This window comes from Thunnus thynnus, chromosome 6 (assembly GCF_963924715.1).
Source record: "Thunnus thynnus chromosome 6, fThuThy2.1, whole genome shotgun sequence".
In the NCBI taxonomy this organism is placed as follows: Eukaryota; Metazoa; Chordata; class Actinopteri; order Scombriformes; family Scombridae; genus Thunnus; species Thunnus thynnus.
In genome coordinates, this window is record NC_089522.1 from 17,910,066 (window position 1) to 17,922,814 (window position 12,749).

At 40.9% G+C, this 12,749-nt stretch overlaps 1 protein-coding gene across 1 annotated transcript in view; it reads right to left on the bottom strand.

The window, feature by feature from the left end:
* The window catches only part of LOC137184524 (chemokine-like protein TAFA-2), a 72,678-nt gene that overhangs the window by 37,630 nt on the left and 22,299 nt on the right, over positions 1–12,749 (bottom strand). The window contains exon 2 of the mRNA XM_067592288.1: positions 1,531–1,631. Within this exon, the coding sequence (XP_067448389.1) occupies positions 1,531–1,630 (100 nt within the window). The 5' untranslated portion in view covers position 1,631. The remainder of the gene's footprint in view (positions 1–1,530; positions 1,632–12,749) is intronic.

Sequence of the window (12,749 nt, forward strand, 5' to 3'; positions counted from 1 at the left end):
ATTTAAATGTTGCACAACTCCTGATGTTCACATTTAGCTCAAAGAACTGCTGTTCCTTGTTTGAATTGACAATTTTGTCATGTAAAGTATCTTGAGTAACTAAAATAGTGCTCCATAAATAAAATGTTTTTAAAAAAGTAATCCAATGCCAACACCTCCCTAAAAGTCTCAGTTTCACAAAGCTAGCATTTATTTTGATTTGTGTATTGGTTAGGTGTAGCTATTAAACTGGCAACTTAGTGTGCATATTAACATTCACACATACAGGGAGGGAAAATTATTTGGAACATCTTCCAAATCGGATAACCTAAATCTGTAGTTTTACATTTCTGACCATTGAATGTGTATAAATATGGACGATGCATCCCCACTTCCTGCTGCTATGCAAAAGTGAAACCAAAATATCTCCTTTGCCATCTTGCTTGTGTGATGTCATTTGGAGCCAGAGTCTGTGTGTCCGTGTCTGCTGTCCCGCTGCCTGACAGAGCTTTGAGAGCGGCTGTCACAGCTGTCAATCATGACGTCACACCCCCTTTTTATATCGTCAAATAACTAATTAAAAATAAACTTATCAGAAAAATGAGCACTTGGACAAACATCAGCGATGTTGATAAGAAACCATCTTTGGGAAAAAATGAATTTAACATTTGATTTTGACATGAGCTTTGATTTTTTTTAGTTTAGCTCATGTCCCATCCGCTAATGTGGAGGGGGCGGGACTTATGACCTATACTGCAGCCAGCCACCAGGGGGCGATTGAGATGTTCGAGAGCTGTCATGATGCCCATCTTTATATACAATCAGTATCTCCGACACATTCTCAACAAAATATTAAGAGCTTTACAATGATACACAAAGTTGTTCATATTCATATTTCCATCCCTGAGCAGCATGACCTCAGGCACATAAAAAACTCTTATCCATACACAGGTAGCAGGTACAATGTTCTGTCCATTAAGACTTTTTCTCCCAGAGGTAATTTTCAGTCACACACAGGTAATCATTGTGAACCAGAGAGGCGAAGATACCCAACCCTCACACAAGAAATGAACTGTAAAGTAGTAAGAGGCCTCTGGGCTCAATCATGCTAGCGACTCAGCCACTTGGCCCACATGGGAGGGATATCACACAACCAGGGAATTCTAATCCATAAGGCTCCCTGCTCACTGTCTGCGCTGTAACCTACAGGCAATTTCAGGAGTCGCCTCACCCTGATGGGACTGCAAAGACGTGAAAGCCTCTGAACTGCGAAGACCTTTTTTGTTGAGTTACTCGTTTCCCTCTTCCTTTTATTAAAGAACTTTTTTTGTGTGTTCTTCCTGGCAACACGCCTCTGTGGTCTCGTATTTCATTGTGAATCTGACCTCTTCGTCGCCTCGGGTGGCACAGGGGCTTATTCACTCAAACTTTACAACATGTGAAAAGAAATTGGCTGCAGAGTCTGCTGCAGTGATAATCTAGGTTAGATGCAATACACTGCTGTACACAGTAATATGTACTGTACACACACACATATGTGCATTCACCTACCTGTGTGGCTCCTGTGTGCATGTGTGAGGGAAGCCAGACAGAGGGACAGCAGTAGACTCCACACACCTACTCCGCAAATGCAAGGACCCCGTTCCCGCATTCTGCCAGATAGAAACAAAAACACACATTAGAGAACACACACAAACACAGTGTCTTTTAACGTCTTTTTTTTTTTTTTTACTAACTGTTGGTAGCAGATACAGTATTCTCCCTTTCTGCCTTTTTAAAGCACACATGCATAAATGTAGGATAACTGTAAAACATATAGACAGAGAAGACATTCACAGAGTGGTACCTTTGCCTTGCCAAAGAAAGAAAGTGTTTACACATGGAAAACTATTGTTTACTGCAAGCACATTCAAACAGAAGAGTATGGAGTTACTTCTATGTCTTTATTATGCAATCAAACAGAATAGGATTGCCATCAAAAAATAGATTTAAGAGTAAAAACTATCAACACTACAATCCAAAAGTTTTAATGCAAATCAAATAAATTTGTGAAAAATGCGAATCAAAAACTTTTGCTCGTTGTTGAGCTTAATTTCATGAGCGGGACCTACACTGAAAGATGTACTGGCCAGTCGCAGACTGGAGAGGACAGATAATCAATGCACAGGTATGTTTAAACATAACTTCCATCTTAGTAATGTTATGTTTGAGCTGGTGCATGTAGATTGCTTTTTTTTTAACAATCTGTGATGTTGTAATGGGTTAAAAGATATATATTATTGTGATTTTCTGCCTCCACTCCCGCTCTGTCTTCTCCATGGACTTCAAAACTCCGTCTCTCATTTACTAATGTGGATGTTGCCAAGCTGTCACTCTGTTCGAGACTGGCCAATAGAGGCATGTCTTACATGTTTCAGCATAGGTCCCACCCACGAAATTCAGCCCAACAGCAAACAAAACTTTTGGATTCGCAAAGAAAAGTTTTAGATTTACATTTTAATCACAAATTTATTTTACTTGCAATGAAACATTTTTTGATTGCAGTGCTCATAGTTTTACTCTCAAATCTATTTTTTGATTGCAACCCTATTCTGTTTGATTGCGTAATAAAGACACAAAAGTAACTCCATACAAGGGGAGATGGTGAGAGGACAGAGAGAGAGAGGGAGAGAAACAAAGGGATGAAGGACAGAAAAAGATGTTAGGAGACCAACATTACATGTAGATTAGTTCAATTTCCCATGTTGTCATGCAAAAGGCAAACAATGTCAAACAGACATGAGCCAAGTGCTGTTGATACAGACTACATTGTCATGTCTATGTATGTGTTTGTATATTTGGATGGTTGCAAACAGATGGCATCTGCTGAGTGAAGAGTATTTAATCCAAACCAAAGCAGTCCGAAGCTTTTACAACCTTACGTCTGTTGGGAAAACCTTATAATAATAATAATAAAAAAAACATTAAATAAAAAACTACATAAACCAATTGTGTCTTATCAGCAATGTTGTATTATTAATAATGGATCATCTTTCCTTGTAATAATTATTCCGGGGGAGGATGTAAACAATTATGAGTAAACATGCAGAAACTCTTGTTCTGTGTCTTCCTCTGTGTCCAAATGATGCCAGGTGTTTACATTGAAGTGCTGAGCGGGGATGCATATGATTAAAGCACTTTATATTCTGAGCACTGAGAAGGATGAAAACAGACAAACTCATTTTCTCCACCAGGGAAACTGTGTTTTTTGAGTATGCTTGTGTGTGTGTTTGTGTATGTAGGTCTGTGAATGCATAACGGCAGGAGGCTAGCAAAGCGAAAGCAAATGTATGAGGACAACCCATTTTAGCTTGAACGCAGCCTGTTTACTTTTTTTTTTTTTTTTTTTGGTTCCACAGTAAGTGGATGTATCTGAGTGGTTGAAAAGATGTAGATTTGCCTTGAACACTGTGAACTACTGCTTCTACTCTTGGTTGCACATTTTTGATCTCTTTGCAACTCTAAACTCTCCACACCACCGAGAGTTGCTTTCTGTTTTATAATGTCTTGAAAGGGGAGTCCAGATTGAAGTGAACATGTCGTTTTCTTGTATTTCTACAGTGCATGGAGTGCAAGGCAACATCACACAGACTTTTTCTTTTGGTCTAGAGCGCATTATAACTAGTATTATCCAATTTTCTCTGCATAAAGCCAAGAAAAAAGGGGAAAAAAGCCAAGAACTGCAATTTGAACCAGAGCTGTATTAGTCAATTAATCAGTCAACAGAAAATTAATCTGCAACTATTTTGATAATTAAACAATCTTATTAGTGTTTTTCAAAGCAAAAATACCAAACATCTGCTGGTTGCAGCTTCTAAAATGTGAAGATTTGATACATTTCTGTGTCATACATGATAGTAAACTGAATATCTTCGGATTTTGGACTATTGATCGGACAAAACAAGACATTTGAAGACATCATCATGAGCTCTACAAAATGGTAACAGGTGTTTTTCAGAGTTTTAATCGAGAAAATAATCAACAGAAAATCGATGATGATGTCAATCGTAATAAACAACCCCGCCTCTTTCACATGAACGCGCTCGTAGGTGGATAGGAAAACCCAGAGTTGACTGAGCTGGTTGATAACCAGCTTCATAGAGGTACTGGACGGCCAGTGTTAGGCTCAGTGAAGCCAGCTAATGGAAAGATATCCTGCATATGTTGAACTTGCTTCCAGGCTCCAGGTTTGCGTGAGAGTTTGTGCAGATGAGCTCAGTGCAGACACGATTATACACGCACACCTGAGCAGGCCTGGGTATGTGCTGATTGATGTGTTTATTTTGTGCGCATGTATTTGGGCATATGTCTGTGTGCATGTGTGTGAGCACTTTTGCCATGAGGAAGTGTGTGTGTTAAGCCCTGGCTTGAGTCCTGAGCTGGGTGTGTGAGTCATCTGGCTACGTAGCCAGGCATCTCTAAAGCTGGGTGAAGCTGCAAAGCCAGACAGGCTGAGCCAAGGCTTTTTCTGGTTAGAGGGCATCACACACACACACACACACAATCATACACATATATGCTTTATTTTCGCACTTCATCTCTTGTCTCATTCATCACCTCTCATCTCCTTTACAGTACTCTTCCTATATCCTATATCCTCGCCTCTCTACCTCCCCCTCCTCCTCTTTCCCCCCTTCCTCCTGTCCTCACCTGTGCTCTGCAGAGACGCTGCCTGCTTCCTCTCCAGCTCATTTAGACACACAGTGTTTGTGATGATGCAGTGCCACTTCATTACGGCTGGTTGTTTGGTGTGTCTGCTGCAGAATGAGTGGGTGTGTGATGTAGAAATGGATTCAGAAAGGAGCAGGAAAAGAGAGAGTGAGAGAAAAGGGGGGGTGGGTAGGGGTGGGGGGGTTTGTGCGTGTGCCTGACTGCTCTTGAACACGGGGTTCTGATCAATAGCATCTAAACAGCTTGACTCTCCATCAGTATCAAGCTCAGCAGCCGACGGTGACTCATGTGCACACACACACACAGATCTGAGCACAGTCACATACACAAACTCACAAACAACAGCAGCTTTTATGCACTGATAAACCCAAAGCTTGCATGGTGCGAGTTAAGGAGTTTTAAATTTTTAAAACTGATTGTATACTAACTGCCTGTAAACGATCATGTTTCCACTTGTTTACATCTCTTTGTTTATTGCTCCAGTGCACAAGCATTAAGAAAATGTTTCCAGCAGTCCCTTGAGGTACTGCAGACGTCAGATAGAAATTCCTAAACTCCTCTGATTATATCAGCCGGCGTGAATAGTGGTAAGATAGCAGCATTGGGTCCTGTAACCCTGGATGATGTAGCTATTATTAACTAAACGCAGAGGAGCAAAAGAGAGAGAAAGAGAGAGAGGAGAAAGAGGTAGAGTTGGAGAAAAGAGTGGTGGTCTCCGATGAGTTCTGCAGTCTGTTCCATCCCTTTAATTAGTCCCATTGGAATGCCCTCCCCGCTCCATGCGGCTGATCAGCTTCCCCTCTATATCCCCAGTCCGTGTTTGTGTGTATGCGCACGTGGATGTGTGTGTGTGTGTGTTTGTATGCATCTTAGCTAAAGCCGGACAGACATCTCACGGGCATAGGAGCTCTGGTTGAGCTCCCAACGGTTGAGAAGAAATACATTAATATTCAAAGAGTTTCCATTCCCTGAGATATTCGCCATTTGGAAAATGGGATGCCTTTACTCTCTACATCAGTCACAGCGGCAATTAACAGGAAGTGATTTTGCTATCAGAAGATATAGAGCGCCACTACATTACTCCTTGTCCCGAAAAACTGAATTGGTGGTTTTTAATACTGAGGAATGAGTTTAATCTGTGTCAGTGAAATAAAATTTGCGTGAGAATAAATCGTTTTGAGGCAGCAGGTTACACCACTACACTGTAAAACACTTTAAAATGTCCCCAGTGATATATTGTGTCAAATTGTATTAATATGAGAGAAGATTTCTGCACCGCAAAACACCAATTAGTGGTGAAATCAGTGATTCCTACAAGCTGTTGCCATGTTTGTGTATGTTCTTCTGTCTTTGTGCAGGAGGTGTGCCTTCGTCTCCCCCTCTCCCACACAAAGTTAACTAGCATTTGTATGACTGAATTAGGAGCCATAGATATGGATCTTATTCAACAGAGAACTTAAGAGAGATGACTATCTCAGTCTCCTGTGGAGCTGCACTGCGGTTAAGGTCATCAGGATACTCGCAGTAGCTTGCTGTTCCATTCAAAGTCACTGTGTCAAAAGAAAATGGAAGATATTGTCTGAGATTGTCAAGAGGCAGCAAAGAGGAACGAAAAGGACACAGAGATGATAGAAAGACAGAAAGTTGAAGATGAAAGGAAGGGAAGCGAGTGCATATCGTATAAGGGAAGTGAAGAAGAGAAAGGATGAGGAAGAGGGAAGGAAACATAGGTTCCCACTATAGGACATGAAGGAAGAATGATGATGACATATACTGATGATATTAAAGATTTTGACTTTTTCAATCTATGTACAATTGATGATTCTCTAAAACTTGCAATTCAAATTCAGTTCTTGCAATTCAATTTCAGTTGAATGAGACACACATCCAGTCGTGGAGGAAGAGGAGCAATCGAGTGTAGATTCACAGAACTCCTTTTCAGCCAATCAGCACTTATGTTTTTGACCATTTCCTTCACTCCCATTGATCCACAGTAAGTGGAAAGGAGTTCTGTGAATCTGCACTCGATTGCTCCTTTTCCTCCACGACCGGATGCGTGTCTTAGTGAACTGAAATTGAATTGCATGAACTGAATGTGAAAGTATATAGAGTTGAATTGTCAGTGACATGTATATTACATTCAGTTTCAAGATTAGTGGAATACAATTTCAAATTATGCCATTCAGATTGAGTTTTTAAATGCAATTATTCAAGTTAAACAATTCAAATTCAAATATAAATGATTCAAATGAAACATATTTCTGCCCATGATGCAAGCTCACATTGTACACACATAGTCCAAAGTTGTGCCAAACAGGAAAGGTTATTCAGGTCAAAACCTTGGGTAACTTGAACGAGAAGACATTATTGCAATACCAGAAGAAAATAAGCCATGAAAAGTTGCAGGTGTGTGTGTGTGTCACCTGTACTTTATTTCTCCAATGGTCTGTAAATGTGTAGCGGCTAAGTTAGCACACAGAAAAAGCTGGTTGTGAATGGATGGAACACAATAGCATGATGATTCGTCAGAGCAGATCTGTGTATTCTTCTGACTTAATGGAAGGGTTTGATTTGTAGCCGGAGTTAGGACTGTGGTTCTCCAAACCTAATTGCAACCTCGGGAGATTTCAGCTTGATTAGGACTTCCTGATCCTGCCAGGAGTGTGTGTGTGTGTGTGTGTGTGTGTGTGTGTGTGTGTACATGAGTGTGTGTTTCATGTGCGTTTCATTAATGAAATCCACAGTTTGGCCTTTGTGGATAAATTCACTCCATGTGACCTGTGGAGAAAGCCAGCGGCTCCAAATTAAGCCTCCAATTTAACAAGCATTGCGGTAACTCAATACTGTGTGTGTGTGTGTGTGTGTGTGTGTGTGTGTGTGTGTGTGTGTGTGTGTGTGTAGGGGGGAAATAGGGAGAAAGATGGGAGAGAAAATGAGGAGTGGGAAGCTTTTGGTCCTTTCCTCCTCCATTCCTCAGCTTCTTATCCCTCTCTCACTAGTTAACAGTATGACGTCAGCAGAGTGCACATCACAGACTTGACATTCCCATCTTTCAAATCAGCTTTTGCCTACTGCTGCTGCAACATGTGTGTCCCTAACACATCCCTAAAGCTCGATTCGACCCAAGGGTGTCACACTCCATCTATCTCCCTCCTCTCTGTCTCTGTCTCTCTTTTTTTGCTCTGTCTCTGTCTGTCGCTCGCCTGGAGAACTCGTTGCACCGTGAGGTACAATCCTGATGTCACTACAAATCCATCGTCCACACACGACAGAGCCACCCCTAAAACATCCTCAGGTCAAACACACACGAAGATGTGAGCATGCACACACACACACATACAGAAACAACACACCACTGCGGTGAGTCTGCTGACAGTGCAGATCCAGGTGGTAAACGCAGTTATGTTGTCTGAGCCTTTCTATCACCCACAAGTCCAACAGCATCAGACAATAAAAGAAAAAGGGAATTGCCAGCCTTCACCTACAGGCGCAAGCTACACCATAGCTATAAGCTGGCTTAACACTGCAAAAATAACATCAAAGTCCCTCTCTTCATAGAATGCACAGCGCACCACTTTCATATTTATCTATCACATTTTGACTTCACTTCAATTTTCTGCAAGGTTCTTGGGCAATAACAGAAAAAAACCACTTTGAACTAAATAAACAAATGCAAAGTAGGGATCTCTTGAAGCTTTGGAATTTAGGAAATACATTAAAGCGAAATGCAAATGGCCTGCACTGTGTGGTCCCTGACGCGAGGGAGAGAGGAGAGCGTCAGGCATGGGAGAACACGGACGTAAAAAATAATCCAGAGGGAAGAAATGGCTTCTTTAATTCAATTTCTATCCAGGTTTCTTGACTTTTGTAGCCTCTTGGCTGGGATTATTAAAGCACTAGATGAGCAAAGTGAAAATCTATCCAATACTATAAGCCTTTGTTGACAAATGTAGTGCAGAGTAGGAAGAACAGCAGAAGAAGAACAACACTGACTCCAAAGAACTGATGATGTTGCTGAACGAGCATTTTTAAGAAATTGGGCAGTTCAATAAAGGCCAAAATACACTGCCGCCCAACGGTCCACATCGAAACAGCCACCCCTATTATTGTCTATGTACAACTCCACACTGGTAGTGGCGGCAGCGGCGGCTATGCGCGACACTTCACACCACCTATTTCCAGCCTCACTGATCCTGAAAAAACGCATTTTATTTACTAGTTTGTTGCTTGCTTTTCACTATACTTTCAATTCAGCCTGTATCTTCTAAGGCAAAAATTTAAAAAATAAATAAATAAACTCCACTTACTCTCTGCTTGCACATCCCAGCTCCAGTAGCAGCTTGACTTCCTCTACAACTGGTATATGGTAGCCTATTAACTATGTTGGTTTATCTGCTGCTTTCAAAACATAATCACAATGTTCAGATTATTCATTTTTCAAGTTATTAATCAAAAAATAGACAACTACAATTAGGGGGAAAAATCGATTCTTAGATGCAGCGTGATGCGGATGATTCTGCATCAACTCACAAATGTCAAAAACCAATTCTCTACACCGTCACTCAGAAACTAACGTTAGCAGAGCAGCAAACTCCAGCAGTAACAAACAAGAACAGCTGACCAACACACACTGTAGCATTAAACAACTTAAACCAACTCTGAGGTGAAGAAAATAACTCGGTGCTCAGTCTGTTTCACCTCAAAAACCGTGCACCCACTCAGCGGGTTGGACAGCAGGAGACTGTAAGATGCTTTCAAATTAATTAATTAATTAATGCAGTTAACTTTTTAAAATAAATCAGCTGCAGACCATTTATCTCATCTGCCAGTTATGTTTCATATTGTATTTCAGTGGACTAAGGACACCAGTGAATGGTTTCACACACAGTATACTTGAGCAAGAGACCGAAAATTGTGCCTCCTTTTCTATTCATTCAATCGAGAGTCGATTCTGAATCGAATCGGACACCAAAGAATCGGAATCGAATCATGAGATTCCCAAAGATTCACACCCCCACTACAACAGGCAACTCACCCATGGCAATTCGTTGTCCCGCACTGTGTTTGGTCTTCCTGTTGACACCTTGCGGTGCAACGCTTCCTATTGGTGCTCAGGGCGGCACTTGACGCACATCATATGACGCGCCGTGGCACTGCAGCAGCAGTGTGTTTTGCGCTTTTAAGAGTCTCATCCGATAAGGAACCACTGAGCCTCAGATGCTTCAGGATAATTACCACTAGCACTGTGAAGATGCCGGAGGCTGAAAGAGAGTGCAGCTGTGCCCTTGTTTCTGGACTCACTGACAGAGGAAGAATGCAGCTTCTACTTTTCCAACTCATTTAATAGGAGTCTGATTTCATCCGTCCATCTCCCAGACAGACAGGTGAAAGTGAGCTGCAGTAAAAGCCCTCTCTCCCCTCTACTCCTCTCTTGTTCTCTCTATTCTCTCCTCTCACTTGTGCCTCCCAACTTAATTTTTCATCGTACTGTGGTTTTCAGAGGGCCAGTGTATTTTCTTCTCTCCGCCGCCCTCAGCTGGTATATTTAGATTGTGTCTCTCCTTCCTCCTTTACCTCACTCATCTGCTTCCTTAACACTCATTGATTTCTTTATCATTAACATGAACACTTCCACTTCACTTCCACAACATGTATCTTTGCATGCACAGACACCAGTGTTGGGCATGTTGTTGCTTACGTAGTATGTATTACGCCTTAACAATGTTATCACATCACCTTACTAATTACTCAACAGCGAAAGTAATTAGTTACATCACTCATTACTTTACTTTCATTTCTCAGCCGACAGCTCCCTCAAAGGTGCCTACTAAACAACTTTAAAGCCTCCACATCCACATGTTACATCTTCTGTGCTTAACACAAGTAGACAAAGAAAATGAGACAATGTGGTTTAACAAGCAGCCAGTCTACAGTTTAGAAGTATTTATTTAACATCAGCAGCTAGGTTAATGTTAGCCCAATATCCCACATAACCCGTATAACCGCATCCCCACACCTTCAGAACCCACACGTAACCAGCATGTACCAGACCAGTCCGTCCACTGAATGCACAGACACCAAACCGACCTTTCACTGTTTATCTAGTCATGATTACTTAATATTATAGAGAGATACTCAAAGCCAAGGTTTCAGGGGCTTTCAAAATAAGTTAGGCTACACAAAAATACCATATTAGGCATGTGAATAAAAAGTTGCATAAAGTTTAACAGCTGTACAGTATATTTAAAGTTTTTCAACACATGACAAATACATGCATATGAATGGATAAATTAGACTGTCAGTGTTCCTCGAGTACAGGAAACATGTTGATGGGACGTTGTATGTGGTAATGTTTTGTGATATCAAATTTTCTGTCCAATTATAAATTTTGACAAAGCCAATTTTCATGGATTTTTCTGCTCCCGGTTGTATTTTCTGTTTATCTCTGTTTATCTCTTCATGAATATGTTTTGCTCATGCTGCACGGGAAAAGATGCCACTGAGTTAGTCCTGTTTCTATTTAACTGAGTTATGACTTCAAAAGGATGTGATTGTTTTATGGAAATTACTTCAATCGGGTGCCAATTGTTAAACACACAAAAACATTATCTTAGCTGTTAAACCACTTTATGTCCTGCTTAGAGGAAGCCTCTCGTGTTTCTCAGTAGAGATTCAAAACTGAAGTGGCCTATAAGGACCACCCACACACATTAAGAGGTTGTCCCTACAGGAAAACAGTCTCAAACACTTTGAAACCAACACCTGCCACTGAGGGACACGCTGCACTGGCAATACTCTGTTTAAAATCAGTCACGTCGAGTTATAAGAAAGCCTGCTGCCATTTGGGAACCTGAAAGAATGTTCAAACCGAGCGTGAAAAACTTCATCTAGAACTGGATTCATCCATGTGTGTCAGCAGAGGAGAACGCTGCCAACACTGCTGGTTACAGTTTATGTAGGAAAAAAAATGAGAGCGAAAGAGATAGGCAGGATAAAAGTATATTAGAGGAGTCAACAATCTACTTTCCCTGTTGTTTTTTTCCATTTTAGAGAGAAAGTGTGGGCGGGGGAGAGAGAGAGAGAGTCTAATGATCAGTGATGTGAGTAGATGAGAGGCAGGAGGTAATGATTAGTGTCCAAGCTGCCCTTAGAAACTTCTGCCTCAGTTTAATGAATACTTAAAGAGGGGGAAAAGAGCCCAAGAGATGGCGAAAGGGCATTGGTGTATCTTCTTTCTCTCCCTTCCTTACTTTTTTTTCTCCTTTCTTTGTCTCTCTTTCTCTCCCTGACACACAGGGCAGGAGTTTCTTAAGAACAAACGTAAAGATCACAACAGGGGACTTTGCTGATGGCTTCAGTCCATTCTGGTCTCATTTTGTAACTCTCTTAAACTCCCCCAGTTCAGACCTATTTCTCTGCCCTAAATGCATAATTTTGTAAATGAAGCATCTGCTTGGGTGGTCCCTGTAGATCCGTGTGTATCCGGCTGAGGCTGACAGACACACACACTATCACTCAAAAATAGTTTTGCTAACTTTCCCCAAAAAATTGCAGCACCTATTCTGTTAGGAGCAAACGACAGAGATTCATATGTTAATGTTTCAAGTTTGGAGCAATAATAATGAGAAGAGGGATGTTTGCAAAGAGAGTTTGATAATAACATATGCTTGTAACTGTTACAATGATTAATCATAACACTGAGAAGGTGGGTTGCTTTGTGAACTGAAGCAAAGTCTGTATTTAGGTTTTTGCCTAAATTAGGACAGGCCCGTATTAAGAGCACATTTATTCCGTGCAAGTCTGGATGTGGTGCCATACAGATAAATAATACACTGGAAAAACTGCAGAGAAAAGCTAACAAATAGTTGTCATTATTTATCTGTACAAAATCGCTGTCAGTGTTACTTTAATAATATAACTGGTGTATTGACGTGACAGCAAACAAATCTATTTAGGTCTACTAATGGATTATAATTAAGTCGTATAGGGGTGATCAGTGGGTCTCTTGATGACAAAAATCAAGAAAAAGGATAAAAATAATAATATAAACTAACTGCACA